Genomic DNA, 26,423 nt, shown 5'->3' with positions numbered 1-26,423 from the left:
TAAAATAAAAATAAATCCTAAACTAGCTACAATGTAACTATTAGTTATATTGTAGCTAGCTTAGGGTTTATTTTATAGGTAAGTATTTAGTCTTAAATAGGAATAATTTAGTTAATTGTAGTTATTTTATTTAGATTTATTTAAATTATATTTAAGTTAGGGGGGTTAGGGTTAGACTTAGATTTAGGGGTTAATACATTTAATATAGTTGGGGCGACGTTGGGGTCAGCCGATTAGGGGTTAATATATGTAGGTAGGTGGCGGCGATGTTAGGGACGGCAGATTAGGGGTTAATAAAATTTAACTAGTGTTTGCGATGCGGGAGTGTGGCGGTTTAGGGTTAATTTTTTTATAGTGGCGGCGATGTCCGGTTCGGCAGATTAGGGGTTAAAAAATGTATTTTAGTGTTTGCTATGTGGGGGGAGGTCTTGTTTTAGGGGTTTATAGGTAGTTTATGGGTGTTAGTGTACTTTTTAGCACTTTAGTTAAGAGTTTTATGCTATGGCATTAGCCCATAAAACGCTTAACTACTGACTTTAAAATGCGGTACCAGTCTTGACAGGAGAGGCTTTACCGCTCACTTTTTGGAAGACTCGTAATACCGGGCGCTATGCAAGTCCCATTGAAAATATAGGATATGCAATTGACGTAAGTGGATTTGCTGTATTTCCGAGTCTCGCCAAAAAAGTGAGTGGTACACCTGTCATTTCAAGACTCGTAATACCAGCAAGCATTAAAAATCACCGTTGGGACCTCTCAACGCTGCTTTTTAACCCTAACGCACAACTCGTAATCTAGCCGTATGTTATTTAAGTTCATGGTTACAAAGCCCACAATCCAACCCTTCTTTGCTTTTATGAACTTTCATTAGGGCTGCATGTTGTTATGATGATACTTTGGTTGTCATCTGTTTGTTCCCGACTGTCTCATAGTTTGCAGCACAACTTCAACATCTCAGCAGGTGACAGCTTATGTTTAGGAGGCCTTAATTCTCAGATCTATGTTATTATAAACTTTTGTATCATGGAAGCAGAATTAGTGGCATTAACAATGCTATATAGTTTTTCTTGATTAAACATGTTTCATTACAAATGTGTTTACTGGTTGAGATTACTATAAATGCTAATGCTTATTGACAGGTTTTGCAAGTGTAGAAATGTTAAAGTTGCCACTAAATAGAAGTGTCATATAAGATAAATAGGTTACACCGAAGTTAATTTCATTTATATCAAATCAATTCCCACATAGATTCAAATTTTATATCATGTGTTTATCAAATTTTTATACCATGAGCATAGAAAAGCAAATCTAGATTTTATACTACAAAATCTAGTTTTTGTTTTAGGATCAGTGGTGCATTGTATCTATCTAATATTCCTCCCTGTTGTTAGGAAGGGTTTCGGTAATAATTGTGCAGCTGTCTTCCTGGGTGTCCTCCTTCAGGTCTTCCCCCAAATGGGAGTTGATGTTGTTCTTTAGTTCACACCTGCTTCTTTTCTCCAAAACGGATAACCGCATCTCCTGTAATGATAAAAAGGGAGTTTAATAAATATACAATTTTGTTACTGTTCAAGTAGCTTTATTTATCCTACTACATATACCCACTGGGATTGTCGGCTGATTTAAAATCGCCCAAGTGAGCTGAACGGGAGTTTTTATCTACTTGAGAAAACTAGCCTGTTGGGGCGCTCACTTATCCAATTTCATCTACTGTATATATTACAATACATTTGCATTGTATTGCAACATTGTATATCTGCATATCAACACGCTAACTCAGAACAGAAAACGGTGAACTTACCCCATTGGGCAACTAAAGGTCACGTGACCAGGGATATAGACATTAGTTAAAGGACCAGTCAACACATTAGATTTGCATAATCAACAAATGCAAGATAACAAGACAATGCATCTGAACTTCAAATGAGTAGTAAATTTGATTATAACAAATTTCAAAGTTATGTATATTTCCACTCCCCTTGTACCATGTGATAGCAATCAGCCAATCACAAATGCATATACGTATAGTCTGTTAATTCTTGCACATGCTCAGTAGGATCTGGTGACTCAGAAATTGTAAATATAAAAGACTGTGCACATTTTTTTTAATAGAAGTAAATTGGAAAGTTGTTTAAAATTACATGCTGTATCTGAATCATGAAAATTTAATTTAACCTGAGTGTTCCTTTAACTTCAGCGTTCAGTCACCAATCTGGGCCCTCACAAAAAGACCTAAGGTATTTGCTGTGCTCAGCCAAATACTTTTTTCTTGTTATCGACACCTAAAAACTGTCCGCCCAAACCCGGGACTGTTCATATATCCTCACACATTAGTATATTATAAGTGTATTCCGGATTACACTATATACCGTATAGGCTGTTTTCTATATTTGCACCAATATCGCTGTGTATCACTCGATTCTACGTTAATCTGTTAACGTTTTTGGTTAACTCAGCCTTTATATTCAAGGATTAACATTGATTGTTTTTATAGTCTCCATTTTTATATTGCATCCAGTTTTTACTATGTACAGTATATGTTTTCTATATGTTAACATTATTTTTGATTCCGGCATCTTATGTGTTTTAATTATCAGATTTGTTATTACACTGTATTATTGACTCATACATAATATCATTTATACACTAATACTGTATCAATTAAACTTCATTGTATTTATTTGTTCATACTCCAAATTTGTTTATTTAAACACATATATCTCTAAAAGTAAGCTCCCCTAGGAACCCTTATCCAACTCCGTTTTCTTTCATTCTTGTTTTTTTCACATTTAAAGGGATTTTTTGTGAAATCTTGGATTTAGCCCACTGTCACCAGAAGAGCTATCACACCAACCACTTTCTTTTTTATTGGAAGAGGTATGCTATGCCCTTTTTTTCAGTGAAATGGTAAGAGAGTAAGATTCCTCTGGAAATGGACAATAAACACGGGAAATGGCCAACAATAGCTGGAAATGACAGATAGCACAGGTTGCATAAATGGTCAATAGGTCACAACAGCAAGACACAGTAACATATAATGCCAATCAGGACACAGTACTAGGTAGGTTATGGCCATCAGCCTATTGAGGCCATCTACCAGATCAAAGTGTGGAGCATCAAAACTACAATGTAGAGCAAAAGTCATGGAGTGTTCTTCTGCTTAATAAATTGCTGTTGTTTGAGGCCCAGAAGTCACTGGTAAGTGTTGTGTATCTCACAATGCCAAGACAGACATCACCTAAAGAACCCACCAATATTATTACACCTACTTCAAAGCTCTCTTAACATCTAAGTACCCCCCCCCTCACAAAGTAGCTGACATCTAAGTACTTCCCCATAACAATAATAATAATCACTCATTAAGCAATCTAAAAAAGGGGTGGGTTTGGTTTTGCCACTGCATCTTGATTGGTTGTTTTAGTTATCAATTGGATGAAATATAAATAATTAGAAAGTATCTGCAAACTAGACCATGGTGGGCAGATGGGCATAAAGGGACTTTGCTTTATCTTATTCAATTACTAAAAGGAAAGCGGTAAGAATATGGCATATGCAATAATTTGATTACAAGATCAGAGACTCATGTTTTGTATTTTTTTTTAAAGCACAAAAATAGATAGTAACTAGCAAAATCCTATCCTAAACAAAACAGAGCTGATGGAGTTAGAAAAATAGTGTCCAATAAAATGAAATAGGTCAATCAGATAGCGCTAGTGTTCATATATCACACTTCCAACATTTCTTAAAGGCTTTCTGGGGCAGGCAAGCCAGTAGATCTGTGTTTTGAGGGTGGGGCTGTGGAACATAGGGCGGAGCTACTGATGTATTATGGGAGAAGTTGTGTTGTGTAGTAAGCAGGCATGAGTACGGGCATATCCTTGGCAGAGCTGGGACAGTCCCTGAAAATTGGGACAACGAGCAAACCTCCCAACCCGTGCAGGCTTTGGGACGGTTGGAAGGTCTGATATGATATAGAGTAGGTATGTGCATTCATTCCATTCGGAACGAAACGAATGCCAAAGATGGTGGCCTCCAGAGACATACGGCTATTTCAAGGCATTTGTTTCTTTCCAAATGGCACAAATGCACATACCAGATGTAGAGTAGGTTCCTCCTGCTTCACTTTGCTACTCAGTAAGGTAAGTATCTTCTTAAGCATTGTAAGCAATTGTTAACATCCCTTTGTTTTAGTGACTATTTATATTTCTTTAGTTCGGCTTTTTTGTTATATCAAAAATATTTTCTCTCATTTTTACTTTTTGTTTTCTAACAAATTAGAACATGTAATTTTTCAACTATAATGTCCCTTAAAGGGGTACTAAACCCAATTGTTTTCTTTCATGATTCAGATAGAGCATGGAATTTTAAGCAACTTTCTAATTTACTCATATTATCATTTTTTCTTTGTTCTCTGGCTATCTTGGTTTGAAAAGCAATAATGCACGCTTAGGAGCCGGCCCATTTTTGGTTCAGCATCTAAATGCATCTAATGTATATTTTTTTTAAAAAGCCGGAATCTAAGCTAAGGAGCTGACCTATTTTTGATTCAGCACCCTTGATAGGGCTTGCTGATTGGTGGCTACATTTAGATGCTATACCAAAAATGGTCCGGCTCCTAAGCTTACATTCTTGCTTTTCAAACAAATATAGCAAGAGAATGAAGACAAAATAATAATAGGAGTAAACTAGAAAAATTGCTGCTCTATCTGAATCATGAAAGAAAAAATTGGATTTAGTATCCCTTTAAATCATGAACACCTCAGACTGTCACAGTGATGATTTGCTTCCTGGTGAACCCCAATTGTCCTGCATTATAATTAAAGGGACATAAAAGTACAAATGAAAAATGCTCTGATATGTTGGAACATTTTATTATTGCGCTGTTACTTGCACATAACTATTGTCTAATTTTCCATTGGTGGTGTAAAATGTGTAAACCACTTGTAATAAAAAGTCTCTCCATTGAAATTAAAGGGATATTCCAGCCAAAATTGATATCCACATGGATTTATTTCAGTTTTAAATAGAAGCATTTTTAGTATACAAGTATTAGCAAAAATGCTTCTAATAAAATCTATAGCTGTTTCAAAACTGTATTTAAATATGCACCGTGCACCAGCATTTTAAATACAGCACTTGCTCAGAGATCCTAAGGTGATTGTACTATCGGATAACGACTCAATTTTCTAATTGCTGATATAATACAAGCCCCCACTGGTGCCCTGAGCAGCTGCAGTATTTAAAATGTTGAAGCACTGATAATATCTAGATTTGCTTCACATGCACGTGCAGGGAAAAATACTAACACTAAAATAGTTATAACTTTTACTAGAAGCATTATTGCCAATACATGTATATTGCAAATTTGTTTCTATTCAAAGAGATGTAATTCATCAATGTGCATTTCAATTTTGACCGGACTGTCCCTTTAACACAGTTTACAACAGCAATGCAATCTAGGCCTATGTTTATAATCCATGAAAATGGGTTAGCACAAAGTTAAAGGGACACTGAACCCAAATTTTTTATTTTGTGATTCAGATAGAGCATGCAATTTTAGGCAACTTTCTAATTTACTCCTGTTATCAATTTTTCTTCGTTCTCTAGGTATCCTTATTTGAAAAATCAGGAATGTAAGCTTACGAGCCGGCCCATCTTTGGTTCATCACCTGGGTACAGCTTGGTTATTGGTGGCTAAATGTACCCACCAATCAGCAAGCGCTATCCAAGGTGCTGAACCAAAAATGGGCCGTCTCGTAAGCTTACATTCCTGATTTTTCAAATAAAGATACCAAGAGAACAAAGAAAAATTAATAATAGCAGTAAATTAGAGAGTTGCTTAAAATTGCATGCTCTATCTGAATCATTAAAGAAAAAAATTGGGTTCAGTATCCCTTTAAGTGCAGGGCAATGTGAATGCGAGCTTGCGTTCGCATTGCTAGGAAGTTTTGCGCTCAAAGTCTTGCTTTTATGTTGTGAGACATGGCATGAGAACCTAGCGCAGCGAAGGGGGTAAGTCGTGCAGCGATGGGCAGCAGATTGAAATATATATGAATATTATATATATTATATAAGCATATTCATATATATTTACTGGGAACACACTATTCCCATAGACCACAATGTAAAAGAACACCCCACACCAGCACACTTTAAACCCTCATAACTGCTTCACTTTATTTTGGGGGCAATTGGGAAATTTTAAAAACTAACCAGAGATCTGTCCTTTGGTTAATTTTTGGAGAGCTATTTGCCACCACAAGCTTGTGGAAGCAATAACCAGCGACTTGTAATGGTAACGGTAACGGTTATTTATTGCATAGCCGAAAACATGCGAACTTGCCTGTTTACGGGCGTGCAATAAATTAGCGCTCCACTTGTAATTTAGCCCTATGATGTGTTTTCCATGTTTACATTTATCTTATGTTATATATGGTGCTCTACAACACTCATTTGTAAGAATTGCAAATGCATGTATTTGTCAGTGCCAATTATTTGTTTTCGTGACTTAAATTAAATCCATATTACACTGTTCCTTTTGAGCTAGATAATAAGGTTTGTCACTAAAAGTATAGAAGTGCAGTATCACTAATGATTCAGCTATTTAGCAATTACTGGTTATACCAGTGTGAACTCTGGACCTAGCATTGCCAAATTCTGTATCTTTATACTGGGTTACAGATATGAGATGTATATCTTGTAAACTAAAGTGTCCAATCTCACCAAAGCTGTGATTCTTTGTGCCACATTTTCTCCCATTGACTGCTCTTCATGCTTCTGAAGTTCTAAGGCATTTATCCTAAAACAGAGTGATAAAATGCTTATATTAATTTTGTAATATGGCTTATGCTAACAAAATGAAATTTTAATGTAATCTGAATGATGTTTTGTATTTGTGTGTGTGCATGTATATATATATATATATATATTATATATATATTATATAATATATATTATATATATATATGTGTGTGTCTGTGTGTGTGTATATAGCACTTTTGCTGGTGGTTATTCAGTGGAGATGTTTACAAGGAGGTTCATTATCATAAATTAATGGTGCTGAATTTGTTATAACAAATGTTTCATCTTTGAGGTGTGTTTCATATAAGCATTGAATGTTTCTTTATAAAATAATCATGTTAAGAGAATTTATTTGACTCACCTCTCCAATAACTGGCTCAGTTTTTCAGCCACCTCATCCTGAAATGCCCTCTGGGTCTCGTCTACTTTTGAGAGTTGTCCCAGCAACTCCTGTATCTGCCCTGACATAGCAAGAAACTGTCCTTCTAGATCTTTTTGCTTTCCTTGATTTTCTGCTATCTGGCTCTTAATCTCTTGTAAGTGAGGACTCTAAAAATGAATGGTATAAATAAAGGATATCAACAGTACTGGCAACCTCTCCTGATTGTTGACAGTGCCGGTATGTCTTAATCTCTTACCTGGTCTTGAACTATTCCAGGCTCTTGTCCAAGTAACGGTAAGTCCTCATTCCTGCACCAAGGTACTGTGGATTTCCTACGTGGGAGTGTAGAGGAAGGTCTAACCCATGGTCTTCTCTGAGTATAGGAGAAAGGACAGTATTATCTATTGTTTTCTAAAGCATCTCAATTGTCTACTTTCCTTATATCATCTTTGCAGCTACATTTTCCTGTTTTTCAGTGCTATTTCTCACAGTATTCCTCATTTCTAACGCCAGCTTTCTTTCGTCTACACTTTACCCTCTCTTCTGATTCCAGCCTGTTTATTTAAACTTTATTCATATGTTTGTCATAGTGGAGTTAGCTCAGGAAACCACTAGAATGTTTTTTAGAATTTTTCTTTAAAGGGAAATTAAAATCTTATTTTTACATATTAGTTTCACAAATGGGTTTTATTAAAGCCAGGCCACTGAGTCAGACTATGATTTTATTGTGAAAATACAAAAAAAATGGTCAAATTGAACTCAAATGAAGAAAAATCCATATGTTATTCCATCTTCACCTACAAAAGCAGTTTATTAAACAGCAATTCATTCAACAATGTGACCTGCACTTTTCTTAAGCTGTATATAAAATGAATACATAAACTCACTTAAATAGCAAATGACTCAACTCCCAAGGTTCATATTACCTTTTGCGAAAGTAAATAGCCAAAAAACAACACCCACATATACATTCTTCAGGCTACACTACCGCTACACTGCACATGACTCCAACGTTCAAAAGAAAATTAAGAATAAATAAAAAGATATAACTAATGGAATAATAATAATAACAATACTAATTTAAACCCAAAAATTATTTTTAAAAACTCATAAAACTAATTCACAAAACTATATAAATAAAAAAAAATAATAAAGTAAACAAAAAAGTAAAACATATGTAGGGGACTAAGAGTGTTGTGCCAAGAGCATCACTAAAATAAACAATTACTGAATGTGTCAGCATTTGTGTATAATGATGTTATGCCATGTTAAGTGGTTTTCCTCTTTTTTGTTGGCAACATACACCAGGCTTTTGGATCTTTGGATATTTTCATTCAATAGGATGGGGCACAGTAAATTGTTTCCTAGTTCTTCCTCTTCACCCCCATGGACTACAGGGAATACTGTTGTGCTCCATGGACCTAATTTCCATGTTATATTCATATCACTTGAAGGTCACCAACCAGATCAGAGCTCCCCATTAAGGACCTCTGAATGGTGTCACCCCAAATGTATGCCATATTTATGGATATATAGTTTTCCAGTCAGTTTAGGAATTGTCCTGTCATCTACAATTCTTCTTCCTATGGTGGCTGCTAACCAGTGGCTTTTTTTTATGTTTTTGTATTCCAACTGGTCTATTGGCCAATGACCTTTATTTTTACCCTTTTTCCTTCTGTTTGGCATTGTCCTCAATTTTCACAAATCTAGTCAACAAAAATATTTGTGCATTTTAAAAAAAACTTTTTTGTAATATACTGCCAATATTTCCAGTGTGTTTCCAGTGTGTATTCTATTATGTCTGTTTCCACAAGGAACCTGTGTGTTTCATGCTATTCTCCTGCAGTCATTTTGAACTGGTTCTGTTCCTGGCACACTTCACTCTGTGTTGAGTTAATTTGTGCCAGTCTAGTTAGTGAAACCAGTGTGATCCTGTCTTAAATGGGATTTTAATACATACATGTAAGGGATTGGAAACTTCATGACTCCATACACAAATAATGAATCAAACCAGTATTATCAGCTATTAAAGCTGTTCATTTTCTTTGCATTTAGAGAACATATAATTGAAATAGCATTGCAGGCTATCTAAGACCTTGGATACTTGGCAAGAAAATAAGGCTTGTTTTAACTTCACTGCTCAGCGCGATAACAATATAGGCTTACAGTATTGTATTCATTAGCGCTATGAGAAACATAGGGGCCTATTTATCAAATGTTTTGCAGACCTGATCCGACAGTGCGGATCAGGTCCGCAAGACATCGCTGAATGCGGAGAGCAATACGCTCTCTGTATTCAGCATTGCACCAGCAGCTCACAAGAGCTGCTGGTGCAACTCCACCTTCTGCAGACTCGCGGCCAATCGGCCGCCAGCAAGGGGTGTCAATCAACCCAATCTTACTTGATCGGGTTGAATTTCGGCGATTCCTATCCGCCTGCTCAGAGCAGGCCGCTGCTCCATAACTTGTGTTTCTGGCGAATCTGAAGACTCGCCAGAAACATGGGCCGTCAAGCTCCGTTCGGAGCTTGATTGATAGGCCCTAACTCTCATTATAACTCACACACACATATCTTTATCAACACAACGGCAGGTATAATGGCTGTGTCACTGCTTTTCAAACTAGCGCTGAGAAATTTTGTTGCGGTTCTGTTCATGTCAAGTTCTGTGTTTGACAAGAGAGAAAGAGGGGGGCGGAGCAGTGGGCATGCAGCAGCTAGAGTTCTCTGACACAGAAGAGATTGAAAGAGTATCATTTTTATAGTCACACAGAACTGAAGCAATCAAGACAAAAAGTTGGATTAAGAACTGAAGTGAGAAGCAGCTGATTAGTTCAGAACTGAGAACGGATTGAAAACTAGATTGATACAGTCTAGATCAGGGGTGGGCAAGAGGTAGATCGCGGTCTACCAGTGGACCATTAGTGAATTTTGAGGTGACCGCCTGGAAGATTTCAAAAGTCTGCATAATAAGAGAAACATTTCTCACAATCTAGATTCTGAGTGAAGAGCCTCGCCACCGTAGACGTTTGAGAAATGTGTCTCTTATGCAGACTTTTGAAATCGGCTATGAGTCTATGACAGCGTTATGTGTACTTCAGCATGCGCAACGTGGTTGTAGCTGAACTCTTTGGTTACTGCCTGTCCCAAACTCTCCTACTTTTTGTCTCAAGAGCGGTCAGTCCATAGTACAGACTCTTCATGCGCCAGGCTGAGGTGCTGCTCGGTATCCTGGGTTTGGCAGTTCCAGGTCCTGCTCTGTCTGATATTTTGCTGCTACTTTCTAGTTCTGTCCTCCGTTACTTGTCACCAGGCTCTGCTGGGTAAATGGTCTGGTGTTATTTTTTTCCCAGGGTCTGTTACTCCCACTCAGGTTTTTTTACTTACTCTGTACCAGGCTTTGATGCTGCTCTCTGATACTGTCTCTGACACACTAATATTAGCTATAATTTGTGCTAGTTTCTGCAGCTTTCTGTCCCCAGAGTTTGCAGGTCAGTGTTGTTGCTACTATACCAGTTTCTGGTTGCTGTGTAAGGTGGTGCAGAGCCTGCAGGTCCTGCCGCTGTCACTGTCCCAACTATTCGCATTAGTCTTGAGCTAGTAGCGGACGGACGGAGAGCAGCCAACAGGACCTGCCCCCTAATCAACCTGACATGGCGTCCAGCAATAAAATTACTTTGTAGAATGAGTCTGTCTATGATTGGCTGAGAATAGTTCATTGTCATCGTTGTACCTGAGCTGTGGGTTTTCCATGTCTTCCAGGCTTGACTACTCCGCTAGCCCTAGACTTGAGCCATCTTGATTGTGAGACTTATTCATACGCAGGCGCGGTACACAGATAAGGTTGCTTGATGGTCCCAGCGTGACGTAAAGAGAGAGCTCTTGCAGTAAGTAAAGAGCGTGGCTGTATTTATTATTAAAGAGCACGGCTGATTTTTAAAGCTGTATTATTTGTGGCAAAAATAAAATTTTCAGCCAGCAGGTCCTATTTGTGGCAAAAATACAATTTTCAGCCATCGAATGGTGTTTTTTTTTTTTTTAGTTAGGTGACCACGTCACTTGGAATAAAATTAGAGGTAGCCCTTGCCTTACAAAAGTCTGCCCCCCTGGTCTAGATGCTAATGAGTTGTGTGCACAAATTGATTAAACCTTTATGCAAATGAAACTTGAACATGGACTTAACAGAACACAGAAACCTGACAGATTTGTAAACAGTTTTACTTCATCCCAGCACAACAAATTGAACAAGCAGATGTTGAGAGGAGACATTGATTAAACATCTTCCACAAAGTGTTTTGTCACCTGATGAAATGAAGTTCCTCCTATGTGTGACTACAGTCTTCCTGTCAGTGCATGCAACTAACTAGACATTAGCTACTTGAAGTTAAGCAATGCCTAATGTATCCTCAATGCTTTGATTTAGTTTAAGTTTTCAATAAAAAGTGACCTGATTTCACAGCATTCCATTTTTCAGCACTAATAGGTAGAGTTTTTTTAGTTGCCATTGTGGTTCATTTCATATTCTTCAGTACAAAACCTGCATCAAATATGTAATTTTGTTTCCTTCCCATTATTTGTATTCATTATTCTTAGTCTTGAGGACCATTGCAGCTACTGCCTTACCTTCTTCCATTATATTTACCTTTTTTTAGTTTGGCCACCAATTACATTAGAAGGTTTTGCCTTTCTGAATTCTTGTGACCCTCATAGACATCTGGTTTTCCATTATTTTGCTATCTTCTTCTGCCACTTCTTTTATTTTATCTAGTTTATGCCATCACAGGTACTTCTCAGGTCTATCTGTCCTTAATTTTTTTATACTGAACCATTTGTAAATAATACTCATTCATGTGCTCTCATCATATGAATTGTGAGGGAAAAAGGATTTATTTGTAACCATGAATCAATTATTTTATGTTTAGAGTGTCAGAACATAACCCTCATTGTTTTTCTCATCAAGTACTTGACTCCTTACTCTTTGCATTCTGTGTAATTTGTTCTTCTGCTTATCTCTTATGCCTTACCTAAAAGTAAAACTCCTAGGGGGAGGAGTCAATGGATCCATTTTGAATTAATTTCTGCCTACTCAAAGAGTTTGTGTGTATATATATATATGTGTGTGTGTGTGTATATATATATATATATATATATATATATATATATACAGTGGGGCAAAAAAGTATTTAGTCAGCCACCAATTGTGCAAATTCTCCCACTTAAGAAGATGAGAGAGGTCTGTAATTTTCATCATAGGTATACCTCAACTATGAGAGACAAGATGTGGAAACAAATCTAGACAATCACATTATCTGATTTGGAAAGAATTTATTTGCAAATTATGGTGGAAAATAAATATTTGGTCAATATCAAAAGTTCATCTCAATACTTTGTTATATATCCTTTGTTGGCAATGACAGAGGACAAACATTTTCTGTAAGTCTTCACAAGGTTGTCACACACTTTTGCTGGTATGTTGGCCCATTCCTGCATGCAGATCTCTTCTAGAGCAGTGATGTTTTGGGGCTGTCGCTGGGCAACACAGACTTTCAACTCCCTCCAAAGGTTTTCTATGGGGTTGAGATCTGGAGACTGGCTAGGCCACTCCAGGACCTTGAAATGCTTCTTACGAAGCCACTCCTTCGTTGCCCGGGCTGGTGTGTTTGGGATCATTGTCATGCTGAAAGACCCAGCCACGTTTCATCTTCAATGCCCTTGCTGATGGAAGGAGGTTTACACTAAAAATCTCACGATACATGGCCCCATTCATTCTTTCATGTACACGGATCAGTCGTCCTGTTCCCTTTGCAGAGAAACAGCCCCAAAGCATGATGTTGCCACCCCCATGCTTCACAGTCGGTATAGTGTTCTTTGGTTGCAACTCAGCATTCTCTCTCTTCCAAACACGACGAGTTGTATTTCTACCAAACAGTTCTACTTTGGTTTCATCTGACCATATGACATTCTCCCAACCGCTTCTGGATCATCCAAATGCTCTCTAACATACTTCAGATGGGCCCGGACATATACTGGCTTAAGCAGGGGGACATGTCTGGCACTGCAGGATCTGAGTCCCTGGTGGCATAGTGTGTTACTGATGGTAGCCTTTGTTACGTTAGTCCAGCTCTCTGCAGGTCATTCACTAGGTCCCCCCGTGTGGTTCTGGGATGTTTGCTCACCATTCCTGTGATCATTTTGACCCCACGGGGTGAGATCTTGCGTGGAGCCCAGATCGAGGGAGATTATCAGTGGTCTTGTATGTCTTCCATTTTCTAATTATTGCTCCCACAGTTGATTTCTTCACACCAAGCTGCTTGCCTATTGCAGATTCAGTCTTCCCAGCCTGGTGCAGGTCTACAATTTTGTTTCTGCTGTCCTTCGACAGCTCTTTGGTCTTCACCATAGTGGAGTTTGGAGTGTGACTGTTTGAGGTTGTGGACAGGTGTCTTTTATACTGATAACAAGTTCAAACAGGTGCCATTAATACAGGTAATAAGTGGAGGACAGAGGAGCGTCTTAAAGAAGAAGATACAGGTCTGTGAGAGCCAGAAATCTTGCTTGTTTGTAGGTGACCAAATACTTATTTTCCACCATAATATGCAAATACATTCTTTCCAAATCAGACAATGTGATTGTCTGGATTTGTTTCCGCATTTTGTCTCTCAACTATACCTATGATGAAAATTACAGGCCTCTCTCATCTTCTTAAATGGGAGAACTTGCACAATTGGTGGCTGACTAAATACTTTTTTGCCCCACTGTATATAAATATATATGTGTGTGTATATATATATATATATATATATATATATATATATATATATATATATTTGTGTGTATATACATATATATTTATATATACTGTGTATATATAGATATATATATATATACACATTATTTTTTTTAGTACTGGGAACAACCCATTAATGAGATTGTTCTGAAATTCTGAAGAGAGAGAAATGGAGATTAAATTAAAATACTAGTGCTATGCTGAGACTGAACCTAGGAATATTCATTTCTGTTTGTAATTACTTACTTGTACATTGTCATCTCTTTGAAGCTGAGGTTTTTCTCCCACTGCAGAGGTGTCTGTCACTCCCCTACGCCCCGGTTTGCTCTGAGCAGGAACACTCTGCGTGCGGCTCACTTGACGTCTGCTTCTTTTTTCCTTCTCTTCACTCCTTATTGGTGGAGGCAGACGTTCTCTCATCAGACTATTCATTGATAGGCTTTTATTTATCAAGGGGCGGAATTTGCATAGATCTCTTGGGGCTACAAAGTCAGGCTCATCCCTCTCTTCCTGTCTGTGTTGAAAAAAAGAATATCACTAAACTTGCAAATATACTGTATGTATATATTATATATATATATATATATATATATATATTATAGTGTGTGGATATTTTTGACCAATGAGAAGTTTATAAATAAAACTATAAATCTTTACTCAATGTACAGGATACACTCTTCTTTTTTTTATATTCTTATGTTCTTTAGAAACTTTCATAAAATAAATACAGCATAGCTATAGGTCTTTAACCAATGGAGCTAAAGATATCGGGGTAAATTTATTAAAGTCTGGCGGACATGATACGCTGTAGAGTATTATGTCTGCCAGACCGCTAAATGCGGACAGCATACGCTATCTGTATTCAGCATTGCACAAGCAGTTCTAGTGAACTGCTTGTGCAATACCGCCCCTAGCAGATTCGAAGGCCAATCGGCCACTAGCAGAAGGGCGGTCAATCAGCTCCGATCGTTATAGGATCAGGGAGGATTGCTGTCACCGCCTCAAATGTGGCGTATGAGTTAAGGAGCTAGCGGTCTATAGATCATCTGCTTCTTAACTCCTGTTACGGCGAGCCTTGAAACAGGGTGAAATTGGCCCAATTCGGCAATAATATATTGACCCCATGGTGTAAAATCATTTGTTCCCTGCACTCATCTCTTGCTTAAAAGTACACTAAACCATTTATTACACCGCCCTCTAAATTAATATGGGTACCATCATTTTGTAACTTAGGTTATACTGCAGGTATCTGAAGGAGAGTTGCTGCACATGAACAAACATATCAGCACTGCAAAGCATTGCAAGCCAGATTTCAACATGGTGGCACCACATAACTAGAGGGTGGTGAGAAATAACCTCAATAATGTGCTTATAAAATGTATTTAGGGCTAGAGGGGAGCGGCAGTTTGCACTTGGGTTAAAACCTCTAAACGTATTTTATTTGCGCTCGGATATTCACGCTCATATTACAAGTTGAAAGTAAAAAGTTTGCAGTAACAAATAGACTTTGAGAAGTCGCAAATGCAAAAATGTATTCTCCCATAGACTTTAATGGAGCTGATCACGGTTATTTAAAAGCGCAACATAAGAAGATAACATTGCATATTTCATAATCCAATGTTCTGCAATAGCAGAATATTTTTATTTATTCTTTTTTTTTGCACAAATATATATCTATTCCTAAATATATAGATGATTATATATATATATATATATATATATATATATATATATATATATATATATATATATATATTATATATATATATATATATAGGAATATCTATTTAAGAATACTTATGTGCAGGATATTGGAATGTCAAATATTTACAGTAAATACACAGTATAACACTTTATTATATATAAATATTGCATAAATATGATTTTGAATTTCTTTCATCTACTTGACTGCAAAGGACTCCAATGCAACATATGTGTACATATTTATTTATGTGATTATATGTGTATATATGTCTGTAAATACATATATACATACAGTCGTATGCAAAAGTTTAGGCACCCCTGACAATTTCCATGATTTTCATTTATGAATAATTGGGTCTTTTGATCAGCAATTTTATTTTGATCTATCAATAACTGAAGGACACAGTAATATTTCAGTAGTGAAATGAGGTTTATTAGATTAACAGAAAATGTGCAATATGCATCAAAACGAAAATAGACCGGTGCATAAATTTGGGCACCCCAACAGAAATATTGCATCAATATTTAGTAGAGCCTCCTTTAGCAGAAATAACAGCCTCTAGATGCTTCCTATAGCCTATAATGAGTGTCTGGATTCTGGATGAAGGTATTTTGGACCATTCCTCCTTGCAAAACATCTCCAGTTCAGTTAGGTTTGATGGTTGCCGATCATGGACAGCCTGCTTCAAATCACCCCCACAGATTTTCAATGATTTTCAGGTCTGAGGACTGGGATGGCCATTCCAGAACATTGTACTTGTTCCTCTGCATAAATGCCAGAGTAGATTTGAAACAGTGTTTTGGGTCGTTGTCTTGTTGCCAATACTCCAGCTCCGGCGTAACTTCAACTTTTGTGACTGATTTCCTCAACATTATTCTCAAGTATCTGCCTGATATGAGTGGAAATCCATGCGGACCCTCAACTTTAACAAGATTCCCAGTACTGGCACTGGCCACCACAGCCCCCACAGCATGATGGACCCATCCACCAAATTTTACTGTGGCTAGCAAGGTGTTTGTCTTCGAACGCTGTGTTCTTTTGCCACCATGCATAACCTCCCTTGTTATGACCAAAATAACTAAATCTTTTGTTTCATCAGTCCACAGCACCTTCTTCCAAAATAATGCTGGCTTGTCCAAATGTGCGTTTTCATACCTCAAGTGACTCTGTTTGTGCTTGTAGTGTGCAGAAAAGGCTTCTACGTTGTGTGCAGAAAAGGCATCCACTCTCCCCATACGCTGAATTGTGTGAACGATGCACAGTGACACCATCTGCAGCAAGATGATGTTGTAGGTCTTTGGAGGTGGTCTGTGGGCTGATTTTGACCGTTCTCACCATCCTTTTGCCTTTGCCTCTCCAATATTTTACTTCTGGCCTTAACAAGATACTGTGCCTGTGGTCATCCATTTCCTCACTTAAATCTCTGCATAGCTTTTTGTAGCCTTCCCCTAAACCATAATTGTTGAAACAATCTTTATTTTCAGGTCATTTGAGAGTTGTTTTGAGGCCCCCATGTTGCCACTCTTCAGAGGAGAGTCAAAGAGACCTTTGGTTGTTCAATGGGGTAAGTTCACCGTGGTCTGTTTCAAAGATGCGTGTTATTAAGTGGAGAAACAGTGTTGCAAATGCAAGGAGAATAAATGATGAAATTGAAAATAATGAGCGCTCCAACAGGCTAGTTCTCTCAAAACGGTACATAAACTCCTGTTTAGCTCACTTAGACGACTATTAGGTGAATGAAAGTCCCCAATGGGTTAATATAGCCGGATAAAAGTGCCACAACCGGTATATTACAATTACAAAACCACACACTTGTTTGATACAAAGGGGCCCGAATTATCAACTTGCGAATGGAGCTTGATGCCCCTGTTTCCATGCAAGTCTTTAGGCTCACCGGAATAGCAGTTATGAAGCAGCGGTCTAAAGTCCACTGCTTCATAACTGGTCCGCTGTCTCTGAGGCTGCGGTCTGCAATCCGCCCGATCCTTTACGATCGGGCTGATTGACACCCCCTGTTATCAGCCGATTGGCTGCAAATGTGCAGGGAGGCGGCATTGCACAAGCAGTCTCTGGTGAACTGCTTGTGCAATGTTAATTGCATACGCTGTCGGCATACAGCGATGTCTGTCAGACAAGAAACGCAACAGGGTATCATGTCGACAGACATTGATAAATCAGCCCCAAAATGTGGAATGCCCCTGTCCTGCTTAAATCTGCTAAGGTTGGTGCGGGAAGAATAAGAAAGTATGGCCTTTGTGAGCATAAAGAAGCGCCACAACAGGATATTTTTGCAAACTTAAACTCACTCGATCTCAGCAAAGTGTGTGAAAGTGCACCTGTTCTGCTTCTTCGGTCTTTACAGATATGCCAAATATTAGCAGAGCAGTGGTAGGGTAAGCATAGATCTACACTTTTTTGTATCAACAAGTGTGTAGCTTTGTCATACACCTGTTGTGATGCTTTTATCTTGCTATATTAATCCACCGACTTTCAATTGACCTAATATCGCCTAAGTGAGCTGAACAGGAGTTTATGTACCCGACTTGAGAGAACTAGCCTGTTGGAGCGCTCACATTTTCAATTTCATCAATTATTCTCCTTGCATTTGCAACACTTGGTTTTCTCCACTTAAAGGGACAGTCAAGTCCAAAAAAAAACTTTCATGTTCCAAATAAGGCATGTAATTTTAAACAACTTTCCAATTTCTTTTATCAACAATTTTGCTTTGTTCTCTTGGTATTCTTAGTTGAAAGCAAAACCTAGGAAGGCTCATATGATAATTTCTAAGCCCTTGAAGGCCGCCTCTAATCACATGCTTTTGTATTTGCTTTTCACAACAGGGGAGAGCTAGTTCCTGTAAACCATATAGATAACATTGTGAGCACACTTGTGAATTGTGGCAGACACTGCACTAATTGGCTAAAATGAAAGTCAATAGATAATAAATAAAAAAGTCATGTCATCAGGGGGCTGTCAGAAGATGCTTAGATACAAGGTAATCACAGAGGTAAAAAAGTATATTAATATAACCGTGGTGGCTGTGCAATACTGGGGATATGGGTAATAAAAGGATTAACTATCTTTTAAAACAACAAAATTCTGGTGTTGACTGTCCCTTTAATAACACGCATCTTTAGAACAGACCACGGTGAACTTACCCCATTGGACAACCAAAGATCACGTGACTGGGGACATCCACAACAGCTTACTTCAGAGTTCAGTTGCAAGCCTTGGCCCTCATCAAACTACCAAAGGTATTTGCTGTGCACAGCTAAGATACTTTTTCCGCTTGCCACGGACGCTTTACTATTTGTTCAGAACCGGGACTATGTACTTATTAGTGTTTTCATTCATTTTAAATTGTAAAATTAATCAAATTAATTTTATTATTTACACACATACATTGTATTAATAATTTTTTTATGTAGATAAATTAATTTAATTCATCATTATTTTACACTCCTATTTTAGACAGTAAGCTCCCCACCAGGAGCGCTTATCCCCCTTTGTTATCTTGCATTTCTGTTTTTTCACATTTAAGGGATTTTTGTGAATCTTTGGATACAGCCCACTGTTAGTAATAAGAGCTATCACACCACTTATCACTTTTTCCATTTCTATATAGCTTGTGCAATCATGACACAAATGATTGTAAAAGCATCTCTGGGATCCCCTTTGTTCAGAAATAGCAGACATGCATGACTTTGCCATTGCTTTTTGGTAATTAGAAGGCTGCTAATTGCAGCTGCGCACCACACTTCTGAAATTCCCAGCAGTGGAGGGGTTAATCAGGCTTGTAAGGTTTAGTTTAGCTTTAGTGTAGAGATGACCCTTCCAGCTGACACCTTTCACCCCCTGATTTCGCTCAAACAGCTCTTTCCCTCCCTCACCCCCACTGGTCACTACCATCTTAGGTACTGAAAGGCAGTCTGCAGTGTAGGATCCGCCCTTACCTTCCCACCTCCCTGATCCCTTCCAAACAGCTCTCTATCCCTTCCCCTCTAACTAGTGTCTGCCATAAAAGGGCAGCTGTTTGCCAATACCTAGTTTTTATATATATTTTTTATACTTTTTTTATTTTTTTATTCATAAAAAACATTTTTTTCGGTAGCATAACGCCTCCATTACCCCCCCCCCTCCACCCTCCAATCACTCACTCTGTAGGGACCCCCTCTCCCTTCCCTCTCATAATACTTTTTTCTGTTGCTAAAATATTGTGTGGCCGTTGGAACCTGTCCCCTCCCTCCTCCTCCAGCGATGGGTCGCCCACCCACCTCCTCCCGACCCACCCACACCACCCACTGCACCACCACAGGACAATGAAAACAGTAACACTAAGTGTCACTGTTTGCATTGGTGATCTGCTTCATATGGTGACGAGAGCACTGTCAGCACTTCCTTACCATATGAAGACAGAGGACTTTTCTTTCTGGCTGCGATCATAGCTTTCAGAGCTGACAGGCGGGACTGCAGCATGAGGGAGAAGGTTGGACGTAGCTACTACGTCAACAATGTATGTGTTAAGATTACTGCAGCTTTTACTGTATCTTTGCACTATCCTTGTCTCATAATTATATGTTAGAAGTGCTGCTGCTTTAAAGGGACACTGAAACCCAAATTTTTTCTTTCATGATTCAGATAGAGCATGACATTTTAAGCAACTTTCTATTTACTCTCCTATTATCAAATTTTCTTCATTCTCTTGGTATCTTTATTTGAAAACAAGAATGTAAGTTTAGATGCCGGCCCATTTTTGGTGAACAACCTAGGTTGTCCTTGCTGATTGGTGGTCTATAATTCATCCACCAATAAAAAGTGCTGTCCAGAGTACTGAACCAAAAAAAAAAAAAGCTTAGATGCCTTCTTTTTTCAAATAAAGATAGCAAGAGAACAAAGGAAAATTTGATAATACCAGTAAATTAGAAAGTTGCTTAAAATTGCATGCTCTATCTGAATCACAAAAGAAAAAATTTGGGTTCAGTGTCCCTTTAAGCTCAGCTTACCACACCCTCTGGGTGTGTTTTGGGTCTCTGTGACATCATCAGAAGCCTATGTTTAGTTTTACTGATGAACCCTGTTAGTAAAGAAGCCATGTGGTTGTGGCTGAATAAAAGTTTGACTGAAGTACCTGCTCTGCAGCGTCCTCAGTGATATGTGCAAGACACATCAGACACAAGGTAACAGCACACAACTGAATGTTTCTAATCCTGATTACACAGAGAACATAACAATATGCTCGGGGCAAAATACCATGTCATGTAGTAGCATATATCTATTAGGCTTAAGCGGTTAATCCTTATATACATTTTTCATTAATATTTATATGAATATTTTTTTTATCTGATAGAGTTATATAAGTGTAGCAGTTTATTTTAATGTATTTATGTTGTGTTTGGTGCACATTTTTTAACTCTTAGCTTTTAAAAAGCCTTATTAAAAAACTTGTGCTAACTTGATGAACGCAAAATTTAGTTTGCCGCTTGAGCGAAACGTGTTTACTTTCATCTTGCGACTTGCGCTAACAATAACGAGCCACTTGTAATCTAGCACAATTACAGTAATATACAAGTTTAGGCGTTTTTAAATGGAATTATTGTGGATCATACTATAATATTTTTAATAAGGCATCTCTAGTAAACTTGTAGAGGCTGGCAATGGATAATATATGAAAATAAATCTAACCTCTCCAATAGCAATACTTCTATATTTCATCATCATATTATTATTATTATTATTAATAATAATATACTAAAGAAAACAAATCTTTTTTTACTAGTAAGAAGTTTTTGTTTATAAAAGCATTTGAATTATGTATAATAACAATATAGCAGCAACATTGTTAAACACAGAACATTCAGTTAGTTGAATGCAGTGACGACACCAGTGGGGCATTAGCCCCTCCCCATGTTCCTTCCAACTGTGATCCACCTTGTTTTTCCCGCTACTGTAGATAACTACATCTACTACCCATGCCCTGCCAAATCATGCCCAACCCCATCCCTCTTATCGTAGCCTACCACAATGCACCTGGGCCCCACTCTTAAATTGCAGGAGGTCATCCAGCAAGTGCCCACCTATTATTAATTTCTGGCAATGCCACTTGATCAATAATTACGACTGCCTAATATGCTTGAACACAGGTTTTCTAACTTAAAGGGACACTGAACCCAAATTTTTCTTTTGTGATTCAGATAGAGCATGCAATTTTAAGCAACTTTCTAATTTACTCTATTATCAATTTTTCTTCATTCTCTTGCTAACTTTATTTGAAAAAGGCATCTAAGCTTTTTATTTGTTCAGAACTCTGGACAGCACTTTTTTTATGGTGGGTGAATTTATCCACAATCAGCAAGAACAACCCAGGTTGTTAACCAAAAATGGGCTGGCATCTAAACTTACATTCTTGCATTTCAAATAAAGATACTAAGAGAATGAAGAAAATTTGATAATAGGAGTAAATTAGAAAGTTGCTTAAAATGTCATGCTCTATCTGGATCACGAAAGAAAAAATTTGGGTTCAGTGTCCCTTTAAAGAAACATAAAACACATTGCATGTACAATAATTTTTGTAGTCTTGTAGCAAACTAACATACTAGACACTTGTGGAAACCTTCTGAATACATTAACACATTATGCTAGATTTATATTGTTTGTGAGGCTGCAGAGGGGCTGCATTGTAAACGCGGGATCGTGTCCAAGTTTCCTGCGATAAACATCTTTAGTTGTGTTATGTCCCCAATACATGATATCTTGCTCATCAAATGAAAACCCATAGCAGCACAGAAAAGCAAGACTTAAGCACAATGTGTCCAAAACTGGTTATGTAGATGTTTGTACTGTAATTGTAAAATATTGCCTGGAACACTATATGGCAGCAGTTTTGCAAGAATGTTATCCATTTGCAAGAGTATTAGATGGCAGCACTATTTCCTGTAGTGCTACAGACACTTACCTACAGTAGGTATCTCTTCAACAAATAATACCATGGAAACAAAGCAAATTTGATAGAAGTAAAATGGAAACTTTTAAAAAAAATTGTATGCTCTGAATCACAAAAAATAAATTTGGGTTTCATATCCCTTTAATAGAATTAAAGGGTCATTAAGCTTAAAACTTAAATTTTCTTTCACGATTCAGGTTGAGAATACATTTTTTCCCAATTTACTTCAATTATTTCATTTGCTTCCTTCTCTTGTTATCCTTTGCTGAAAGTTTTATCTAGGAAAGATCAGGAACAGCAAAGAACCTAGGTTCTAGCAGCTGATTGGTGGCTACATATATATACTGATTGCCAGTGGCTCACCATGTGTTCAGTCAGTAACCAGATGTGCATTGCTGCTCATTCAACAAATCATACCAAGAGAACAAAGAAAATTTGATAATAGGAGTAAATTACAAAGTTGCTTAAAATTGCATGCGCTATATGAATCATTAAAGAAAAAATGTAGGTTTCATATCCCTTTAATATATACGTTGTATGGCTCACCAATAGTGTCATATATTCTAATAGACACCACTCGGTGTCACTATATCATTTTCCAGCACTAGTGACAATATGCCTATAATATAAAAGGCCAAGTGTGTTTGTCCGAAGCTGTCATGCGCAGTAGAGACAGTGCAAGGACAAACACACCTGGCCTTAGAGTCTACCTGATCTGCTGTTCGCGGCGTGACAACAGTAGGCGGGAGTGGGCGTGGCCTGGGCCATGCGAGAGAGATCAAAAGAGAGGGGAAAGAGCAAAAGAGAGGGGAGAGAGAGCAAAAGAGAGGGGAGAGAGCGCGCAAAAGAGGGGGGGGGAGCAAAAGAGAGGGAGAGAGAGAGCAAAAGAGAGGGGGGAGAGAGAGAAAGAGAGGGGGGAGAGAGAAAAATAGAGGGGGGAAGAGAGAGAGAGCAAAAGAGAGGGGGAGAGAGAAAAATAGAGGGGGGGGAGAGAGAGAGCAAAAGAGAGGGGGAGAGAGAACAAAAGAGAGGGGGGAGAGAGAGAGCAAAAGAGAGGGGGAGAAAGAAAAAGAGGGGGGAGAGAGCAAAAGAGAATGAGTAGAGAGAGAACAAAAGAGAGGGGGGAGAGCACAAAAGAGAGGGGGAAGAGAGAGCAAAAGAGAGGCGAGAGAGAGGGGGAGGAGTGTGAGAGAGAAAGGGTCGGGGTCGAGAGAGAGAGAGAGGGGGGTCGAGAGAGAGAGGGGGTCGAGAGAGAGCAAAAGAGGGGGGGAGAGAGGAGAGAGAGAGAGGGGGGAGAGATCAAAAGAGGGGGGGAGAGAGCAAAAGAGGGGGGAGAGAGAGCAAAAGAGGGGGGGAGAGAGGGGGAGAGACAGCAAAAGAGGGGGGAGAGAGTGGGGAGAGAGAGCAAAAGAGAGGGGGAGAGAGGGGGAGAGAGAGGTGGAGAGAGCAAAAGAGAGGGGGGAGAGAGAGGGGGAGAGAGCAAAAGAGAGGGGGGAGAGAGAGAGAGAGCAAAAGAAGAGAGGAGGTGAGAGAGAGAGCAAAAGAGACGGAAGTGAGAGAGATAGCAAAAGAGACGAGGGAGAGAGAGAGCGCAAAAGGGAGGAGAGAGAGAGCGCAAACGAGAGGGGGGAGAGAGAGAGAGAGCAAAAGAGTGGGGGTGAGAGAAAGCAAAAGAGAGGGGGGAGAGGGAAGAGCAAAAGAGAGGGGGGAGAGAGCGCAAAAGAGAGGGGGGAGAGAGGGAGCAAAAGAGAGGGGGAGAGAGGGAGCAAAAGAGAGGGGAAGAGCAAAAGAGAGGGGAGAGGAGGAGGGGAAAGAGCAAAAGAGAAGGGGGAGGAGAGAGCGAGCAAAAGAGAGTGGGAAAAAAAGAGAACAAAAGAGAGGGGGAGAGAGCAAAAGAGAGGGGGAAGAGAGCAAAAGACAGGTGGAGCGAGACAGATAGCAAAAGAGATGGGGAGAGAGAGCAATAGAGAGGAGGGGGGGAGAGAAAGCAAAAGAGAGGGGGAGAGAGAGAGCAAGGGGTGGGATCGCTGTACTGCAAAATATGGCCCGTGCTAGGACTAGTTGTTTTTATAAAAGGATAGTAAAGTTAAATTAAACTTTTATGGTTCAGGTAGCGTAAGCAATTTAAAAAACAAAAAAATAAAAAACAACTAATGTACTTGTATTATCAAATTTGTTTTGTAAAACATTGTAAAAAACACTGTTACCAGAGTGCTAAAGACACAAGCACACTCCTGAACTTCAATGAGCCTACTTAGGTTTGCTCTTCAACAAAAGATACCAAAAGAACAAAGCAAATTTGATAATAGAAATAAATTGGAAAGTTTATTTTTGTTTAATTGAACACTTTATCTACATCATGAAAGTTTAATGTTGACGTTACCATCCCTTTAATGCTTGCTGGGGCATGGTTTGATGTAATAACATAGGATGTGTGATCTATGAAACAATGATGATTAAAGGTCGTCTTAAGTATTATATCTGATTATGCCTGGGGAAAAAACAGCCCAGTACACAGCTTCAAATCATTCCTCCTCTTTTATTTATACCAAATATACCAAATATACCATTTATTTTGCTTTCATTCAAAGTGTTCAAAGGGACATTTCAGTTTTGAATAGAAGCAGTTTTGTAATATAAATGTATTAGCTAAAATGCTTCTAATAAAAGCTATAGCTGTTTAAAATGCGTATTTAAGTATGCACCGTGCACCAGCATTTTAAACACAGCACTTGTTCAGAGAGCCTAAGGTGCTTGTACTATCTGGTTATGATCCACTTGTTAATTCTTACATGATACAGCCCCACTGCTGCTCTGAGCATCTGCAGTATTTAAAATGCTGGTGCAATGTGAATATCTAGTTATGCTTCACATGCACGTGCAGAGAAAATTGTTAACACTAAAACAGTGATAACTTTTACTAGAAGCATTGCTGCCAATACATGTATATTGTACATAAGTTTCTATTCAAAGATGTAATTCATCTATGTGCATTTAAATGTTGACCAGAATGTCCCTTTAATGCTGGTACCTATTCACTAGTCCAGTATTTGCACAATTGTATCAGAATAAAAAGTATTTCAGTTGTATTATAATGAGACTGATTAATGGGAGCTGCATTCTGACTGCATCTTGTGATCCTCTCACCTAGAGACAGCTGTATCCGCATACTGACTCTTGCCACCTCAGCTTTCCCGGACACTTATGAATTACACATGTTGTAGGGTTTGCAGGGAGGAACATGTATTGTGCTAATTATCAGCACTATTCATGGGATTTCCAGAAGCAGAATACATGTTCCTCCCTGCTTACCCTGCAGCATGTGTTAACTCATACGTGTCCAGGGAAAACACTGGCCGAGCTGGCAACCCTAGTTCCGCCCCCTGACAACAAACATAATATACATTCATTCTTAGCACAGAGTCATGTACCTGCTACTGTAAGGGTCATTTTCAGTGATGTATGCAGGCACAGGATTCCCCTCATGTAAGGCTTTTTAGAATAGAAGGTAATGGTTCCAGTTGATCTTTGGTTTGCTGCAATGTAATTAAAACCTGTTTCATTACCATAATATTCTTTTAACCAGAATTAATTTGGAGGCTTAAAAGTGTTATTTGGATAACAGTGTAAAGCTGACTACATCCCTCAGCTACCAGCTAGAAATAAACCAGATGCCCATTCTACCTACCAGAAATGTATTCATCTTTTTATATTATTGTTGTTGTTTCATTCATAAATAACAAAAGTAACGTGACCACACCTACCACCATGGAAGCTCTTTTTATGCATTTGAAGTTCAGCATTTGTATG

The 26,423-nt window shown here is 38.4% G+C and overlaps 1 protein-coding gene across 1 annotated transcript; it reads right to left on the bottom strand.

The window, feature by feature from the left end:
- Window positions 1-1,340: 1,340 nt before the first annotated feature.
- On the bottom strand, window positions 1,341-26,084 carry LOC128644723 (RAS protein activator like-3-like). Its single transcript, XM_053697244.1, has 6 exons — window positions 26,045-26,084; window positions 14,215-14,482; window positions 7,440-7,556; window positions 7,163-7,350; window positions 6,724-6,799; window positions 1,341-1,521 (listed from the first exon to the last, which is right to left on the bottom strand). Exons 2-6 carry the CDS (start codon window positions 14,398-14,400, stop codon window positions 1,369-1,371), a joined length of 720 nt encoding a protein of 239 aa, XP_053553219.1. The 5' UTR covers window positions 14,401-14,482; window positions 26,045-26,084; the 3' UTR covers window positions 1,341-1,368.
- Window positions 26,085-26,423: the final 339 nt, after the last annotated feature.

Source organism: Bombina bombina, unplaced genomic scaffold (genome assembly GCF_027579735.1).
Source record: "Bombina bombina isolate aBomBom1 unplaced genomic scaffold, aBomBom1.pri scaffold_1711, whole genome shotgun sequence".
Taxonomy (NCBI): Eukaryota; Metazoa; Chordata; class Amphibia; order Anura; family Bombinatoridae; genus Bombina; species Bombina bombina.
This window is presented reverse-complemented; position numbering and strand designations above follow the sequence as displayed.